General features: G+C 27.7%; 1 protein-coding gene across 2 annotated transcripts in view; it reads left to right on the forward strand.

Moving 5' to 3' along the window:
• LOC142323872 (serine/threonine-protein kinase Chk2-like) overlaps nt 1-14,808 on the forward strand; it is a 45,393-nt gene extending 30,585 nt beyond the window's left edge. For both annotated transcript variants that reach the window (XM_075364171.1, XM_075364172.1), the window contains 2 exons: nt 1,047-1,248; nt 8,095-14,808. In XM_075364171.1, coding sequence (XP_075220286.1) covers nt 1,047-1,248; nt 8,095-8,226 — 334 coding nt within the window. In that variant the 3' untranslated portion in view covers nt 8,227-14,808. The remainder of the gene's footprint in view (nt 1-1,046; nt 1,249-8,094) is intronic.
• Nucleotides 14,809-15,351: the final 543 nt, after the last annotated feature.

Genomic DNA, 15,351 nt, shown 5'->3' on the forward strand with positions numbered 1-15,351 from the left:
AACTACAGGAAAATTTAAGAAGAGATCTGTTTGCATGTGTAATCTAGAGAAAAGGCAGCTAAAATGTAGGCATTTTTAAAAGTAGTTAGGAAAGAATTATGTACTTTGTAGTATCAAGCAGAGAAGAGGAAATCTATGAAAAAAGTAATATAAAAACTTTATGGTAGTATTTTGTTAAGACATACTACTGGGTAAATATAAAGATGAAAGAGAGACTATTCTTAATTTTATATTAAAAATCCATTTGTTGATTACGATATCCTATTACTGCTGTAAAACGTCAGTAATTATTTAACTCTTTCATTTGAGATAGTATGTTCTTCTACAAGTTTATTTCTACATTAAGTTGTCTTTTTCTCATTTACTATATTTTATTTTTCTGTTATTTTACAATAGAAATACATAATTTTTTAACAGTAATTGTTTAATTTCAAAAATGTATCTTTATTTTTGTTTGTTGCTAAATACAACATGAGAAATATTAATCTTTTTTTTTTTTTAATTTACATTAATGATGGAATATGCCATTTTTAATTTGAAAACTTCAGCTGTGAATATCTATTCACTATTTTGTAAGTTTTTAACAAAACCTCTCATTGAAAGATGCATAGATCATTAAATCTGTTTTAAGCATTCATCTTATGAAAATTGTTTTCTAACTGGACAAGGTATCTTCAGAAATCAAGTAAATTATGTATGTTTTTCAAGAAAAGAGTAATAAATATTTAATGTGGAATTTGAGAAATTGAAAGAGAAAAAATGCAAATTTGAAGTCATCACCTCTCCCAAATATATGTTCTGATTTGGTAGGTAAATTTTTGCTCATATTAAGAACATACAACTGGGATAGAAGAATCAGAATATTTAAAGTTTTCTGAATACTTTTAAGGATGAATTGTTTAAGTTTAGACCTGTTCCTTTTAATATCTGATCTTTGTTTAATTTTAAAGTAATTAAAATATTTTTAACAGTTAAAGATATCTTACTTAATTTATAAGTTACATTATTATTTTCTAATTTTTAATTAATATGTTATTTGTTTACAGTTTAAGTGGTAAACCTACTTTTAATGTTAAAAATACAATGCCTGTTCAAGAACAGATTATCAGAGGTTATTTTCCACGTATTAAGAGTACTCCAGAAAAACATATATCAGATAATGCAATAAAATTAGTCGAAAAAATGCTTCTTGTAGATCCTTCAAAGAGGATAACTGTAAATGATACTATTAAACATCCTTGGCTTCAGGTAATTTTTTTGATATTTTCAGAAATATTATAAAACCAATAAGATAGCAGCTTGTAATTATTCAAAGTAATTTATTCGATTATATATATATATATTTGGTAGAAATATATTTTTTAAGGTTTTTTAGAATTATTGTTTTCATTTTTTATTGTAATTTTGTTTTATATGTATTTTGATTAATTGCTCTACATTTCCTAATTATGATTATTTAAATCTGAAAATGCACTTAAAAGTCTTTTTTGTGTAATTATATATTAACTCGCAAGGTTTTTTTTATATTTACAGAATATCTTAATTTTACATTCAATAACATTTCTGTTGGGATTATTTGCTACTGATGGATATTTATTGAGATATTCAAATTTCAGTATTGCACAATTCACCAATTTTGAACTCTGCCATTAGTATTGTACTCTGTGCTTTTTATACCTAACACTATTCATTTATACCATTCTACACTATACAAATATCTGTTAACTGAAAGAAAAGAAGGGGAAGGTAGTTTCAGATAATCAAAATTTCTGATAAAAACTTCTTAAAAAAAAAAAATCATTTATCTTTTTCTGTTTTTTTCTGTCTATATCTTGCCATTGGTTCAGATTGATGAAACATAACACCACCAGATAATGTGAATAAAACACTGTGTGAAAAACATGTATTTTATACAGCCTTATTTATATAACTAAATAAAAACTCTTCTAAGGCATTGAAAATACCATCAGCAGGGTTATGGTTGCTGGTCTTTGACATGTCTTCATTGTCTGTGGCATTGTTGTTGACCTGTGTTTGGGGCAGTACCATGTCAACAATGTCTTTTTTCAAATCTAATTTTGATCATCCCCATTGAGCTATTCACACTGCAGCTTGGTTGATTTCTTCACATCCTGGTATTTTTCAATTAATTCTTGAGGATTTTCATCATTTTTAAACTCATCTTCAATTAATATTTCATCAAAAAGTTTGTTCCAACATTTTTGTAAAGTGGATGATGTTTTCTTCCAGGACTAAAGAGCTCGCGTCTTCCCAAATCAGCTGATTTGGAAGTCGAGAGTTCCAGCTTTCAAGTCTTAGTAAAGCCAGTTATTTTTACACGGATTTGAATACTAGATCATGGATACCGGTATTCTTTGATGGTTGGGTTTCAATTAACCACACATCTCAGGAATGGTCGAACTGATAACATACAAGACTACACTTCATTTACACTCATACATATCATCCTCATTCATCCTCTGAAGTATTATCTGAACGGTAATTACCGGAGGCTAAACAGGAAAAAGAAAAGGACTAAAGACCTCACCAGTAAACAATGTCTTTCATGTTAATCATTTTCAAGACCTCAGCTACACTCTTTCAGTCACTGATAAAGGCCCAATAATGCATTTTGAAGCACTTTATCACCCCTTGGTTTAAAGTCTAGATCAAACTTGTTGCATTTGATGGTAAAAATTATGTCTCTATTGCATTATCAATGAGAAAAACAACCTTTCTAGAAACTGTTTTTAACTTTAAAAAAAGTACTGGGGACAAATTTGTTGTTGAATAACTTTGTGAACAATCCAGGAACATTTTTGGTTTTGATAGTAGACGGGAAGAGCATTTTCTGCAATATCTTGTAAAGCTCTGGGTTTCTAAGATTTGCCTATTCGTATAGTCTGCAATCTATTAGTTCCCACAGCATTACTACAAAACAAACTGTCACACTGTTTGCTTGTTCATCTTTTGTCCAGGAGCACTCTTTTCAACCCTTGAAGCAAGCGACCTTTTAAAATTTAGTCCAGTTTTGTTTGCATTATACGAGGTCTATTCTGAAAATAACCAAACTTTATTTTTTTAATCTTTATTATTAATTTTATAGATTATTGGTCCTTGTCCCCTTCAATAGAAGAGTAATCTCCTCCCGTATTCATACTTTTTGTAGTAGTGTTTCCACTTTGTGAAGCAGTCCTGGATAGCTTCATTTGAAGTGGCCTTTAAGGTCTGTAATGAATTTGGTTTAATGTAATCAATAGTCTCAAAATGGCTTCCTTTCATCACTAATTTTAATTTTGGGCATAAGAAAAAAATCCCAAAGAGCCAGGTCTGACAAGTAGGGATACACTAAGGCACTCAAATAACAATAACATTAAAACTAAATGAGATATCAACAATCCAAGAACCTGTGGTTACAGAAAAGATTATACGAAACACAATGCTGCCAACCACACATCATTAAATATCTCCATTGGCATGCAATTGAAAATGTTAATTTATTTCCTAAACAGACTATGCAATCTGATCTTACTTGTATCCTCAGAAAAATATGTGTATCCACTTCTGTTAAAATCACCTACATCATGATTTTGGCAGATAACCTTACATACATTCACTTATTGTATTCCTTTCTTATTTTTCCATTCTTTAAGCCATCCAGCAGTGGTTTTAAATCCTGTACCTGCCTCACTTATCATTTCAGATAAAATCTTGGATTTTGTTAATGACATTCCCTTTTCCCTTTGTAGCGTGAACCATAGAAACACAGCCTTGTTCACTTTTTCATTTTGGCACTTCTTAATTGTTCTCTTGTTTGGCATCATACATACTCTTCAAACTTATTCTTCATCTTGACCCAATCAGAAACAGTAGAAATACCAAAATTGACTACCACAGTTCACAAAATTTCACAATTTTTAATTCTTCTAATTGCATCTAATTTTTCTTCAGTTGTTATTCCTGTTTGTTTTGTTGGCATGAGGTACAAATTATTAAACTCAGTTCATACAAGGTTTCACAAAAGCCACAAACACCATAACCTAGCATGAATGGTTACTGAGCAGACAGTATGAACAACTGAAAGTAACTAAACACAACCTGACTTAGGCAGCAAATCCATTATCCTTCCCCTTTATCTAAAAGGGGTTTAAGAGGTAGTCAACCTACAATCTGTACATGTTTTCTACTTCAAACTAAGGAAACCTGTTTGTATTAAACTATTATAACAAATCACACTTTACAAACAATGTTTATTACATTAATTTTTTTTTATTCATCCGGAAAACAGATATTCGTGTAAAATGAGGAATATATAATTTTTTTGTTGGTTCTTTCAATTAAATGGTATTTTGAGTAAAAGTATTTCAGTTAACAGAGGTTCTACTATATGCTAGAAAAAATATTTGTATTTTGCATGTTATAATATGTTTATTCTATTACCCAGAAGCATTCAAAATTTTTTGTTATTACTTACTATCAGACTAACTGCATGAAATATTTTTAATCCATAACCTGTAAATCAATTTCAAAATTAGTCTAAATAATTTTATTAATTTATTCCTTAAGAGGAGTAATTTGTATTATATTGTAGTTACAATATTGTAAAATATGATAAGCGAAATAAATTTGTGAAAGGAATTATCATTTGAAGAAAATAAAACTATATAAGTCTAGTATTCTATGGCAAAATATTACTGTAGCAAAGAGTAGTTGTGCAACATTGCTAATGTTCACACCATATGAACAACATTAACTTTTCTATCAGATAATACTTCTCTTAGTTTCCCATCCATCATGTACTCTTACTAGAATGTCCACATTTTCAGTAGGAGAGGATGAGATGCTTCGTGAATCATTCATCATGAAAACAGTACAAAATTGATTACAATATTAACGATACATTAATAAAAATGTTAATTTGTGTACTACTAATTAATTCGTGTAAAATATTAAAAAAAAAAAAACAGAAATCCTTAAAAAACTCTGAATATATACAATACAGAATGGTAATTTAACACAGTTAAAAGTGAATGTTACTTAATGATAATGTAAAACATAAACTGTTGTAATGTGTTAGTTAAATGTTGCTATATAAATTTACTGATTTCCATGGCAGAGTGTTCTCGGCCTTTCATCCAGAGATCCTGGGTTTGAATTCTGGTCATTAATGACATTTTTCACAGCTACAAATTTCCGTTTTCGTATATATTCCCATACACAAGCTTCTTTGTTAGCTTTGCAGTGTATTAATTCATCGGTCAAAAAAAAAATCTATAAATATCAATATTTTATGAATAACATATAACCAGTAAGTGATTCCAATAACATGATAACCACAAAGTTAGTTATGTTATAAATTCAAAAAATCTAAAGTGAATGCCGTGATTGATATAGAACTTTTTTATATTTTGTAAATGCTTATAAATATCGATTTCTGATTGATATTTTGTGAAAATATTAGCATAAATAATAAAAATAAATTTGAAGATCACAAGTTAATGTAAAAGTTAATCAGTGTATTAAATATAATAAATTAAAATTGAAAAATTTTCAAATAAATAATTTGAATTCAAAATTGTTAGTGAAAAAATAAAATTAAAATAAAAAAGATTGCATGTTATTAAAGTAATAATTTGTTTTGAATATTTATTTTTAAAAAAGGCTCTTTTTCATCAATCTACAGGGTCTCCCCTGAAGAAACAGAGAAACTTTCAGGACATATTCTACTAGTTAAAAAAATGAAAAAAGTTCATAAAATATAGGTCTGAAAATGCTTTGTTGGTGGCGAAATCACCTGGATTTTCAGCTCTTTTAATAAAAAGCCCTACTGTAATTTTTGGGACCCAAATTAAGGAGTAAAGTTGGTGGTTTCTTATGAAATTTGAGCTCTGAAATAGGATAAAACAGATCCCAGAACTGTAACTTAAGTAGTTTTTAAGATATCCCAACATAAAACTCAAAATTCAGTATCAAAAAAAGGTTTGTACAGTATCTTTGTTAAGTGACTAATAAATGTAGAAGATTTAGTAACAAAAATTTTAGAGTATTTAATTCTGAGAAAATTAATGTTAATACAGCCAATAAAAATTAAAGAAAAACTTTTAAAAGTTGCTTTTTGTTGAAACAAAACTAATTAAAAAATAGAAAATTACATTATTTTTTCTGTGCCTAATAAACATTCTTTTTGAGAATGCTAATTACTGAAAATAATTTTAAAAGAAATACAAAATCGATATAACAATATTTTAGCTGTGTGTATTTAGTAATTTACACAGGGAAAATGAAATATATATGTTGAAAAACTATATTGAAATGTATATTACTTTAGAAATATTTAAATAGTGAAAATTGTGTACTTTGTTTGAATCTGTAATCGTAAAATATCATACAGATAAAGGAAGTAGTGTTTTCATATCAGTGTAAAAATGTTGATGATAAAATTTTGGTTTATGGATTTTTTAAAGGAAATTCTGAAGCTGCTCGTTGTGAATATCAGGAGAGATTTCCTGTAAGGTGGTATCCAAACACGAAAACTTTTCTTTAGTGTATCAGCATTTATGAACGAAAGGGTCATTTTCAGTGTGTTATTTTTCTGTTGCATGCCAAGTAAATCATTGTGATTCAGCATACCCAGTGAGTTTCATGTCGAACCCACCAGGTTGGTCTAGTGGTTAATGCGTCTTCCCAAATCAGCTGATTTGGAAGTCGAGAGTTACAGCGTTCAAGTCCTAGTAAAGCCAGTTATTTTTACACGGATTTGAATACTAGATTGTGGATATCAGTGTTCTTTGGCGGTTGGGTTTCAATTAACCACACATCTAAGGAATGGTTGAACTGAGAATGTACAAGACTACACTTCATTTACACTCATACATATCATCCTCTGAAGAATTATCTAAACGGTAGTTACCGGAGGCTAAACAGTAAAAAGAAAGAAAAGTGAGTTTCATGTCGCACTGGTTTGTCAAAAAACAGTCTGGTGCATCCTGCAGAAAGAAAATCTTTATCCTTTCTGCCTACAGGTTTAAAATTTGTGGCCAACAGATTACCCCCAGCAGTTAAACTTCCGTCATTAGCTTCTAGACAATGCTAATAAGGTAAATTCAATTTTGGAACCATTTGTTTTCAATGAAAACCTTGGAGATGCTCACGTTGATTTCCTGAAAAATAATACAAAATGATCCTGAGGTGATTTACATTGGACAGAGTGCTGTGTACATTGTGAAGGAGGGAATATTGAGCAATTATTGTCAACTGAGGTTTGTTGTTCTGTTACCACTTAGCAATTCGTGTAATTTATTTTTGTTTTGTTATATAAGAATAATGTTTATTAGATACAGAAAGAATAATATGATTTTTATGTATATTTTTCATTTGTTTTGGTTCAATGAAAAACAAATTTTTTTAAATTTATTTATTTTTTATTGACTGTACAGTATTTACATTAATTTTGTAAGAATTAAAATCTCTGCAAGTATTTTTATTAAATCTTCCACATTTGTTAGTCATTTAACAAAGCTATTGCATTACAAACCTAAACACTGAATTTTTTGTTTTACGTCAGTTATATTAAAAACTACTGGCGTTACAGTTCCGAAACCTGTTATGTCTTATTTCACAGCTCAAATTACATAAGAAACCACCAGAACTTTACTCCTCCAGAAATACAGTAACTCAAAACATAATTTTATTACATAACTCAAAAACAAAGCATATCCAGACCTATGTTTATATGAAATTTTTCATTATTTTCACCAGTAAAACATATCCTGAAAGTTTCTTTATGGGACACTGTATAAGAGGATAAAAAATTGCAATAATATTTAAGTACTAGTGAAGTTCCAATAGCCATTTGTGGAGGCTAGAGATCGACCAACAAATTTTTTTATTATTTCTTGAAATTGAGAGGTGTGAAGCAAGGTAAAAACTATTTACAATGAACTCAAGGATGTTACTCTGTGTAACATTCTAGGTGTTGTGCAGTCATCAGGTCTTAAAGATGCTGTTTACCGTCTTACCTAGGATGTGTGTCATAATATTAATCGTTACTATTTAGTCTGTGTATTTTCATAAAATCCATATATTTGATTTCAGGATAAAACAATGGAAGCAAAATTAAAAACAGTATTAAGTAAATTAGGGAAAGAGAATTTAGAGAATGTTTCACCAGAGTATCATGAAAAGAAGAGACGGAGAACAGAATTTGCTGTTACAATGATGTCTTAATCTGAAAGATTTGATTTTGTGTTAAAAGATTCAACTCTGTTTTGGAAGTTGATATTTAATAATTTATAAGTGTAATGAGGATCAAATAAGTAAAAACTGTTTTTTTATTTAGTTAATTGTTATAGTAATTAGTTATGTTATTTTTTGTTTTGATAAAAAAATGATTGATTCTTAAAATCTTTCCAAAGAGTTTGTTTATTAATTATGATTTATTTAAGTGTACTTAATTTTTATAGTATTTTTACTTATGCCGTTTTCATTACTGTTTCTATGTGCATGCTTCTAAATAATATTTTGTTGTCTGTTAAAATCATGAGAAAAGCCTAGTTTTTTGTTTTAATATGATTGTTATTTTTAGTAAAATTTTTATTTTTTGTTCTTATCTACTTAATTTTTAAAATGCTTTATTTTATTTCCATCCATATATTTTCTTGATTAACAAAAGTATATTTAAATCGATTATAGGTGCTAAAAGAGTTAAACTGAACTTCAACTTGTTGCTCATTAAATGCAGTTAAAATTCAGGTATTAATTTAGTGATTTTATGTTATCGATTTTTGTTATGAACTAGAATTTTGTTTTATTTTAGATTGTTTATGCCTTTATTGTAATTTCTCATTGTTAGAATTTTGTTTTATTTTAGATTGCTTATGCCTTTATTGTAATTTATCATTGTTTGAATTTTGATATCCATGACAACCATGTTTTAAAAATAGGAAAAATTTTAAATCAACTACGGTACAATTAAGCTGAGAACCATAAAAACTTCAGCTGTATCTAAACTCTAGTTTTTGTTCAAAAATTACCACTGGTAGTACTAAGCATTGCTGTTGGAATTTGTTTTGAAAAATTTGTTTGTGTGTGTGATGTAATTATTTAAATTGTTTTTATGTGTTGGTTTTGAGTCGCCCAAGAATCTAATTTGCATACTTTATTGTTTACATATAAAATTTTTCATGTTGATGTTTTCATGTGTGGGGTTTTCTTTATAAAACATCTTAACACTTTCAGTGCCATGTGTATCATTTTGATGCATAGTGATATTTCTGTACGGACCCTGTGTATCAAATTGATACATACATGAATGCAGAGAGAATACTCCTAAATGTATAGTTGGGTTGGAGGTAAAAACTTGCATCATAGTTCTGGTGCTTAAAGTGTTAAATAAACAAATTTTATTAAAAAGATATTTAAACCTGGAGAAATTGTATTTAATATTGTTTAACCATTTTTACAATTATACTGTACGCAGTTTAAAAATATTTTTATTTCTTAGAACTGGGATATTATAAATTAAAGAAACATTTTTACATTGTAATTTTTCTTAGAAATTTAACATTATAAAATTAAATATTTGCTCTTGAGATTAAAAAATTGAAAGATGATGAAAATAAAAATAAATAAATAATCCACACTTAAAAACACTTGAAAAGAATATTTCAGTTGTGTTTATAAAATGATTTGATTAACAGCTATTTGATAGCAGTTTAGATAATCTTGATCTTAAAAAATCACTTTAAAGCTTTCAAACTTCCAGTTCATATTGCCTTCTGCCATCTATCTACATGAACCTTAAACAACCAAAGAAATATCACCCTCTTTAAACAAAATTTAAAGGAAGGTTTTTAGATATATATGTTTCCTTTTTGTTATTTGGCAATGAAATTTCATTATCATTGTTAATAAAGTAGGTTTTCCCCAATGATCTAATTCCTGTTAGCAACATACTTTTAATAACAGAAACCATAGCCACAAACAATCAGTGGGCTGAACAGATTATTTTCACTTTGTATTTGATATGAAGGAATTTTTATATCATCAGGATGGTGATGAGAATATTGTCTAGAAGATGTCAATTTTTTTAACTTAAAACCCCTCTTACCTAGTCAATATGTTCCTCATTTCTGACATATCCAGCATTGATTTGTAATTAGGGATGCCAGAATAAGAATCAACATCATGAATTCAGTCTGATATCTAAATCAAATTTTATAAAAGCAAACTGAGAAATTTGTAAAGAACTGAATAAAGATATTAGTGAATTTCATTAACCACTTACTGCCACATATTATACTGCCTATTATTTATTATCTTACGTTGGGTTTTTACATTCAATCAGTTACACTAATCTATGTTTTGAAATAAAATCCTTCTCTGAAAAGTGAGTATACTCTTTGTGCGTTTTAATATTATAAAAATTTCCAAATTTATATTACTAGAATCATGTTTGATGCAATTTCTCCTGCATTAAATTAATCTTTTTCTTTATTGTAGTAAATAAATTAGGGCAAAGTTTAAATTTATTTGAACTGCTTACATAGATTAGTTTTTCTTTTACGATTAATTCATTTTTCTTTTATTTTTTTAAATTTTGCTTAGTGAAATAATTTAGAATCAGATTGCATTTGTAGTATACAACAAAGAAAAAAATTACCATAACATTTTAATTGTAGATAAATAATAATTATGTAGTTGCAAGTTTAATTATAAGATAATTAGGTGTATGTGTATTAAAAAACATTTGTGATATTACATTTCTGTTGCTTTATGTTATCTTATTAAAGTTCCTTTTTTACATCCCCTAAAATTTGATTGTAGAAGTAATTATTTCTAAACCTAGCATCTGATAGATATTGTACTGTAGAGATAAAAAACATTGAGTAAGTACTCTTAGTTCGCAACTACTGCTGCATGGCATAATTCATGAATATACATTATAGTTATTTACTTGATTTGAATGAAATATTGTTTTGTTTTAAATCTAACATATAGACTTAATTATTTAGAGTGGGTTTTAAGGAAGTGGTGAACCTTGTGCAACAGTAATAGAGGTACATCACTTAGAATTTTCAAATACCTTCCTTCTTTTTTTTGTCACCTTAGATGACTATCATGGCCCCAAAAACAAAATTCCTATAAATGTTATCAGCGTACAGCAGTCTTGATCAATTTTTTTTTTAGATTTTTCCTTTTTGTGGAAACTTTAGTCTTATCATTAATTTTGCAGTAAGATCCTATTTCTATGATTTTAGAAATGAAATAAATTTAACATATTTTCTGTCCAAAATGAGTAGTATGAACAGATGTAGAACACAAGGTTGCAAAAATAGATACCATAGAACTCAAGGTTACAAAAAAAAGATAGCATATTGCATTAAGTTTGAGGTACATAATTATTAGAGAAAAAACAATAGTAATAATAATAATGGTGAAAATTTACATTAAAGTCCCAGCTTTAGTTATTGGTGGCATTTATTTAGGATTTGTTAAATTGTGTTTGTCTGATCATTTTTTTTTTCTTTATTATGTACAATAAAGTTTAAGCAGAAATCATTGGAGTATCAAAAACTTTCTACTTTGACAAGGTTAAAAAGGAAATGTTTTATGTACACAACATAAATTTTAATTAAAAATCTAGACAGTATATTATATAAAATCTGTACTACAGGCATTATATTTTAATATTGCTTTTAAATTTATAAGCTAGTGTTTAGCTTCATCCTTTAAATATACTGAAGTTCTAAGCCAGTTGACATCAAAACTAAGCATTCTTCTATAATATGTCCAATTGTCTGTCGAAGGTCACCTGGCATTGAACAGAGTTCTTTAGTCCCCATTTATCCATACTAGCTGTTCTTCTTCCTTGGCCTGTTCTTATTTTGTTTAGGCACCAAAGGTTCCTGCAAGTCTCATTCCAGGAACCACTGGTCAGGTCTGTTATCAGCCATGAGTTTTTTCTTGTTGGCTAACTTTCCAGAGGAGTTTCCATTTCAATAAACTCTATCATTATTGGATATTGTACATTTAATTTATCTTGTTTTTCCTTGGAAATTGTTAGTTTTATTCTGTTTTCCTTTCATCTATTCACAAATGATTGCATTGTAATTTTTTATTAATTATATTTTTGTAATTTACTGCAGTGAAAATTTGTATTTCTTCTTATAACCTGTCTACTTTTTTACTTGAAAGTTAGTGTTTTATATTTATTTCCAGATTTTTTATCAAAAATTAAAGATCAGTTTGTATGCATAATGCGAGTATTAAAAGAAAAAGTGGAATAATTTTGTGTGCCACTAAAGAAATCTCATTTTTTAGTCATAAATATATATACTCGAACTGCTGTGATAGTGATTAATGATATAACTGCCATTTTGGGGATGTAATTAGTAGAAATACATATCTGTAATGTAAGAAGATAAATAAATATTATAACATGTATTCATTTAAAAGTAAATTGACATCTTTTTCTTTTACAATTTTTTTTTTTAGTTTGCGAATTAATATTTTATAATTATCACAGTTTCCATTCCACATTTCTTTAGTTAACAGTAACTTTTTGATTCTTGATAAGATTGTTTTTCGTTATTGCTAACATTTTTATTTTATATCTTTTGATGTCATGTAACATTATTGTTTTGAAATAATTAATGATATATGTGCCTTAATGTAATTTTTTTATATTCTTAGTATATAACTAGTTTATTTACACATTTTGTGTGTATGTGTGTGTGTGTGTGTGTCACTCTGATTCATCTGCCTCTATTATGAATAATTAAGATACATTTATTTAATGGTATTTTGTTATTGAAATATTCTATTACTCTGTGGAAGAGAAGTATCAATTTTTACAGGATCCTGCATCTTCAGTTGTTATTTAATTTTATAATTATGTTAAAACATTTATTTATAATCTTGTTAATTTATCAAAATTGTTTTCTTTCTTGAAGATTTTGAAATTTTTTATGGATGAATATCCAAATACTGCTGCCCAGTATATAGCAATTAATAAAACAATTTTTTTTGCAATCCTGCGAAAATTGATTCTTGCAATTAATATGGTAAGTTTAACTTTTATATTTACTATGTTTTGGTGGTTTATATTTCCTTTAATATTAAATTGTATTAGCACATTGGTCAATATGTTAATGAATTATTTGAATTTTCAAAAAAAAATATTACAAAAAGAGAAATATACGTAAAACCAAATGTTTGTATTATGCATAAGCTAGAAAAAGTTAGTATTAGAGTCTACAAAGAATTTAGTACTCTAGTTTCTGAATTGAATTTTTTTTAATATTCATTTTATTGTATTTTAATTCAGATCACTGACTTAATAAAACTTAATTATTAGACTGAAATTATGCAAGACAGAATGATAGTTTCACACCTTCACACTAGGCATTTCTTTATCAAATTTTACTTAAGACCAATTTTAAATATTTTTATAATTTCAGTCAAATCTTCCAGATTCACAAAATTTAAAAAAATCAATCTACATTGAAGCAGAAATTAATAATTAAACTGTTAGTGAATGCATCTATATTTTATATATCGTAAATTTGTTTTGCTTTTCGACCATTGTTTTTTCACTTTGCTAATTTATGTCCTTTTCTTCCAATCACATCAATAAAAATTTTATTTTATGTTTTTCTACTAATATTTTTGCACTCAAGTACTATAAATATCAAAGCAGTTTTCAAAAGCTGTACATAAATTTATCTTGCAATGACAAAAATTATGATTAAATAAAATGTTGCCACAAAAATATACATGGATTGTTCACACATATCTTACTTTCATTAATCTAACCACATCTAACTGTGCAAACTTGTGACGTACTGATATCCGAAAAGCACCTAAGCTGTTTGCTTATTATGCATTCACAAGTCAGGAAAGAAAAGACCACAAACAGCTGCAAATATAAGCCATGTCCGACCTGTCATACCAGAAATGTATCAGCATCACCATCCTCAATAAGGATATGGTATCTAAACTGGAGAAAAAAGGGTTTAAAAATAAAATATCCTGCTCACATCTGTTGAGGAAACGTGTTCTAGCCACATTGGAGAAATTTTAAAACATATTTAATTTTTCCTTGCATAATTTTTTTATACCCCTATTAATTAGCCATGACTTTTTTTAATCATTTTCATAAGATTTTGTTAATCTATTAACTTTATATGATTGGATTAACCGACTGAGGTACAGTTCCTTTATACATAGTTATCACACCAGTGTGAGACAACTGATTACTTTGTATCTTCAATTTTTCTTTATAGTAATTATGGATAAAACATAATCATATTGAAGATCAGTATTCAATTACTTATGGAATATTTATTTGTTATTGGTAAATAAGGATACAGTATTGTAATTTGATATTTTATCGGCTTATCTTAATTCACCACTAGTGATCAAATTAATTTATATAGAAAAACAAGTTAATTATTTTTTTTACTTTCATAATTTCCTTCTTGGATTTATGTAATATTTTTATGTTAAACATATGTTAGAGGAAGTAAACATCAAAATTCATCAGTTCCAAATCTGTAAATTTCAATCTTGACTTGCATTATTTTGTTCAGTTTTAAGTAGAATGGTTATTTTTATTGTTTATTATGAGGTCTGTAACTAATGTGCCTTTATATTAGTGGTTATTGTGAGTTATATTTAATGTTTAACTATCTTGTGGATAGTTATAGTACAAATTTTAAATTTATTATTTTTTTACTGTTATCTTTATAATGTTATTTTTAATGATGTTGCTTTTGTAAAAAAAAATATAATAAAACAAGCAATGAGTTCATATTTATCTTGTTTTTTATGAAAACCTCTCCTGTTTAGAAAATGAATGAACTGATGTCTAAAACAACTTTGTTGGTTCAAGTCTGTAGGCAGTTGTGTCCCTTTTTATGAGTTGAGGTGGGTTGACCAGTAATTCATTGTACATCGGGATCACTCTGCACAAGTAAGTTTGAAAACAGTAGATGGGTAATTGAGCCTAGAATTTTTATAACATCAACATTTGTTGCAGCAGTGATTTAGTCCATTCGTCACAGAATGTGCTCTTGGAGCACATTCATCTGGAGGTCCAGGGTTCAAATTCCGGTTGGGCATGGCATTTTTCATTCACTACAAAAATTCCATATCCCACGCACAGGTTTCAAGTTTGTGTGGCAATATCATCAAGAGAAAAAAAATTAGTTTTGAATTACAAATTTTTGTATATCTGGAATCGTACATGATAATTTTAAACTAATTTTGGGGTGCTGAATTCAAAACAGTTATCAGAATATATGTAATACATCACATTTTTTATGTACGATTTATTAACAATAAATGCAT

Source organism: Lycorma delicatula, chromosome 4 (genome assembly GCF_047948215.1).
Source record: "Lycorma delicatula isolate Av1 chromosome 4, ASM4794821v1, whole genome shotgun sequence".
NCBI classification, from domain to species: Eukaryota; Metazoa; Arthropoda; class Insecta; order Hemiptera; family Fulgoridae; genus Lycorma; species Lycorma delicatula.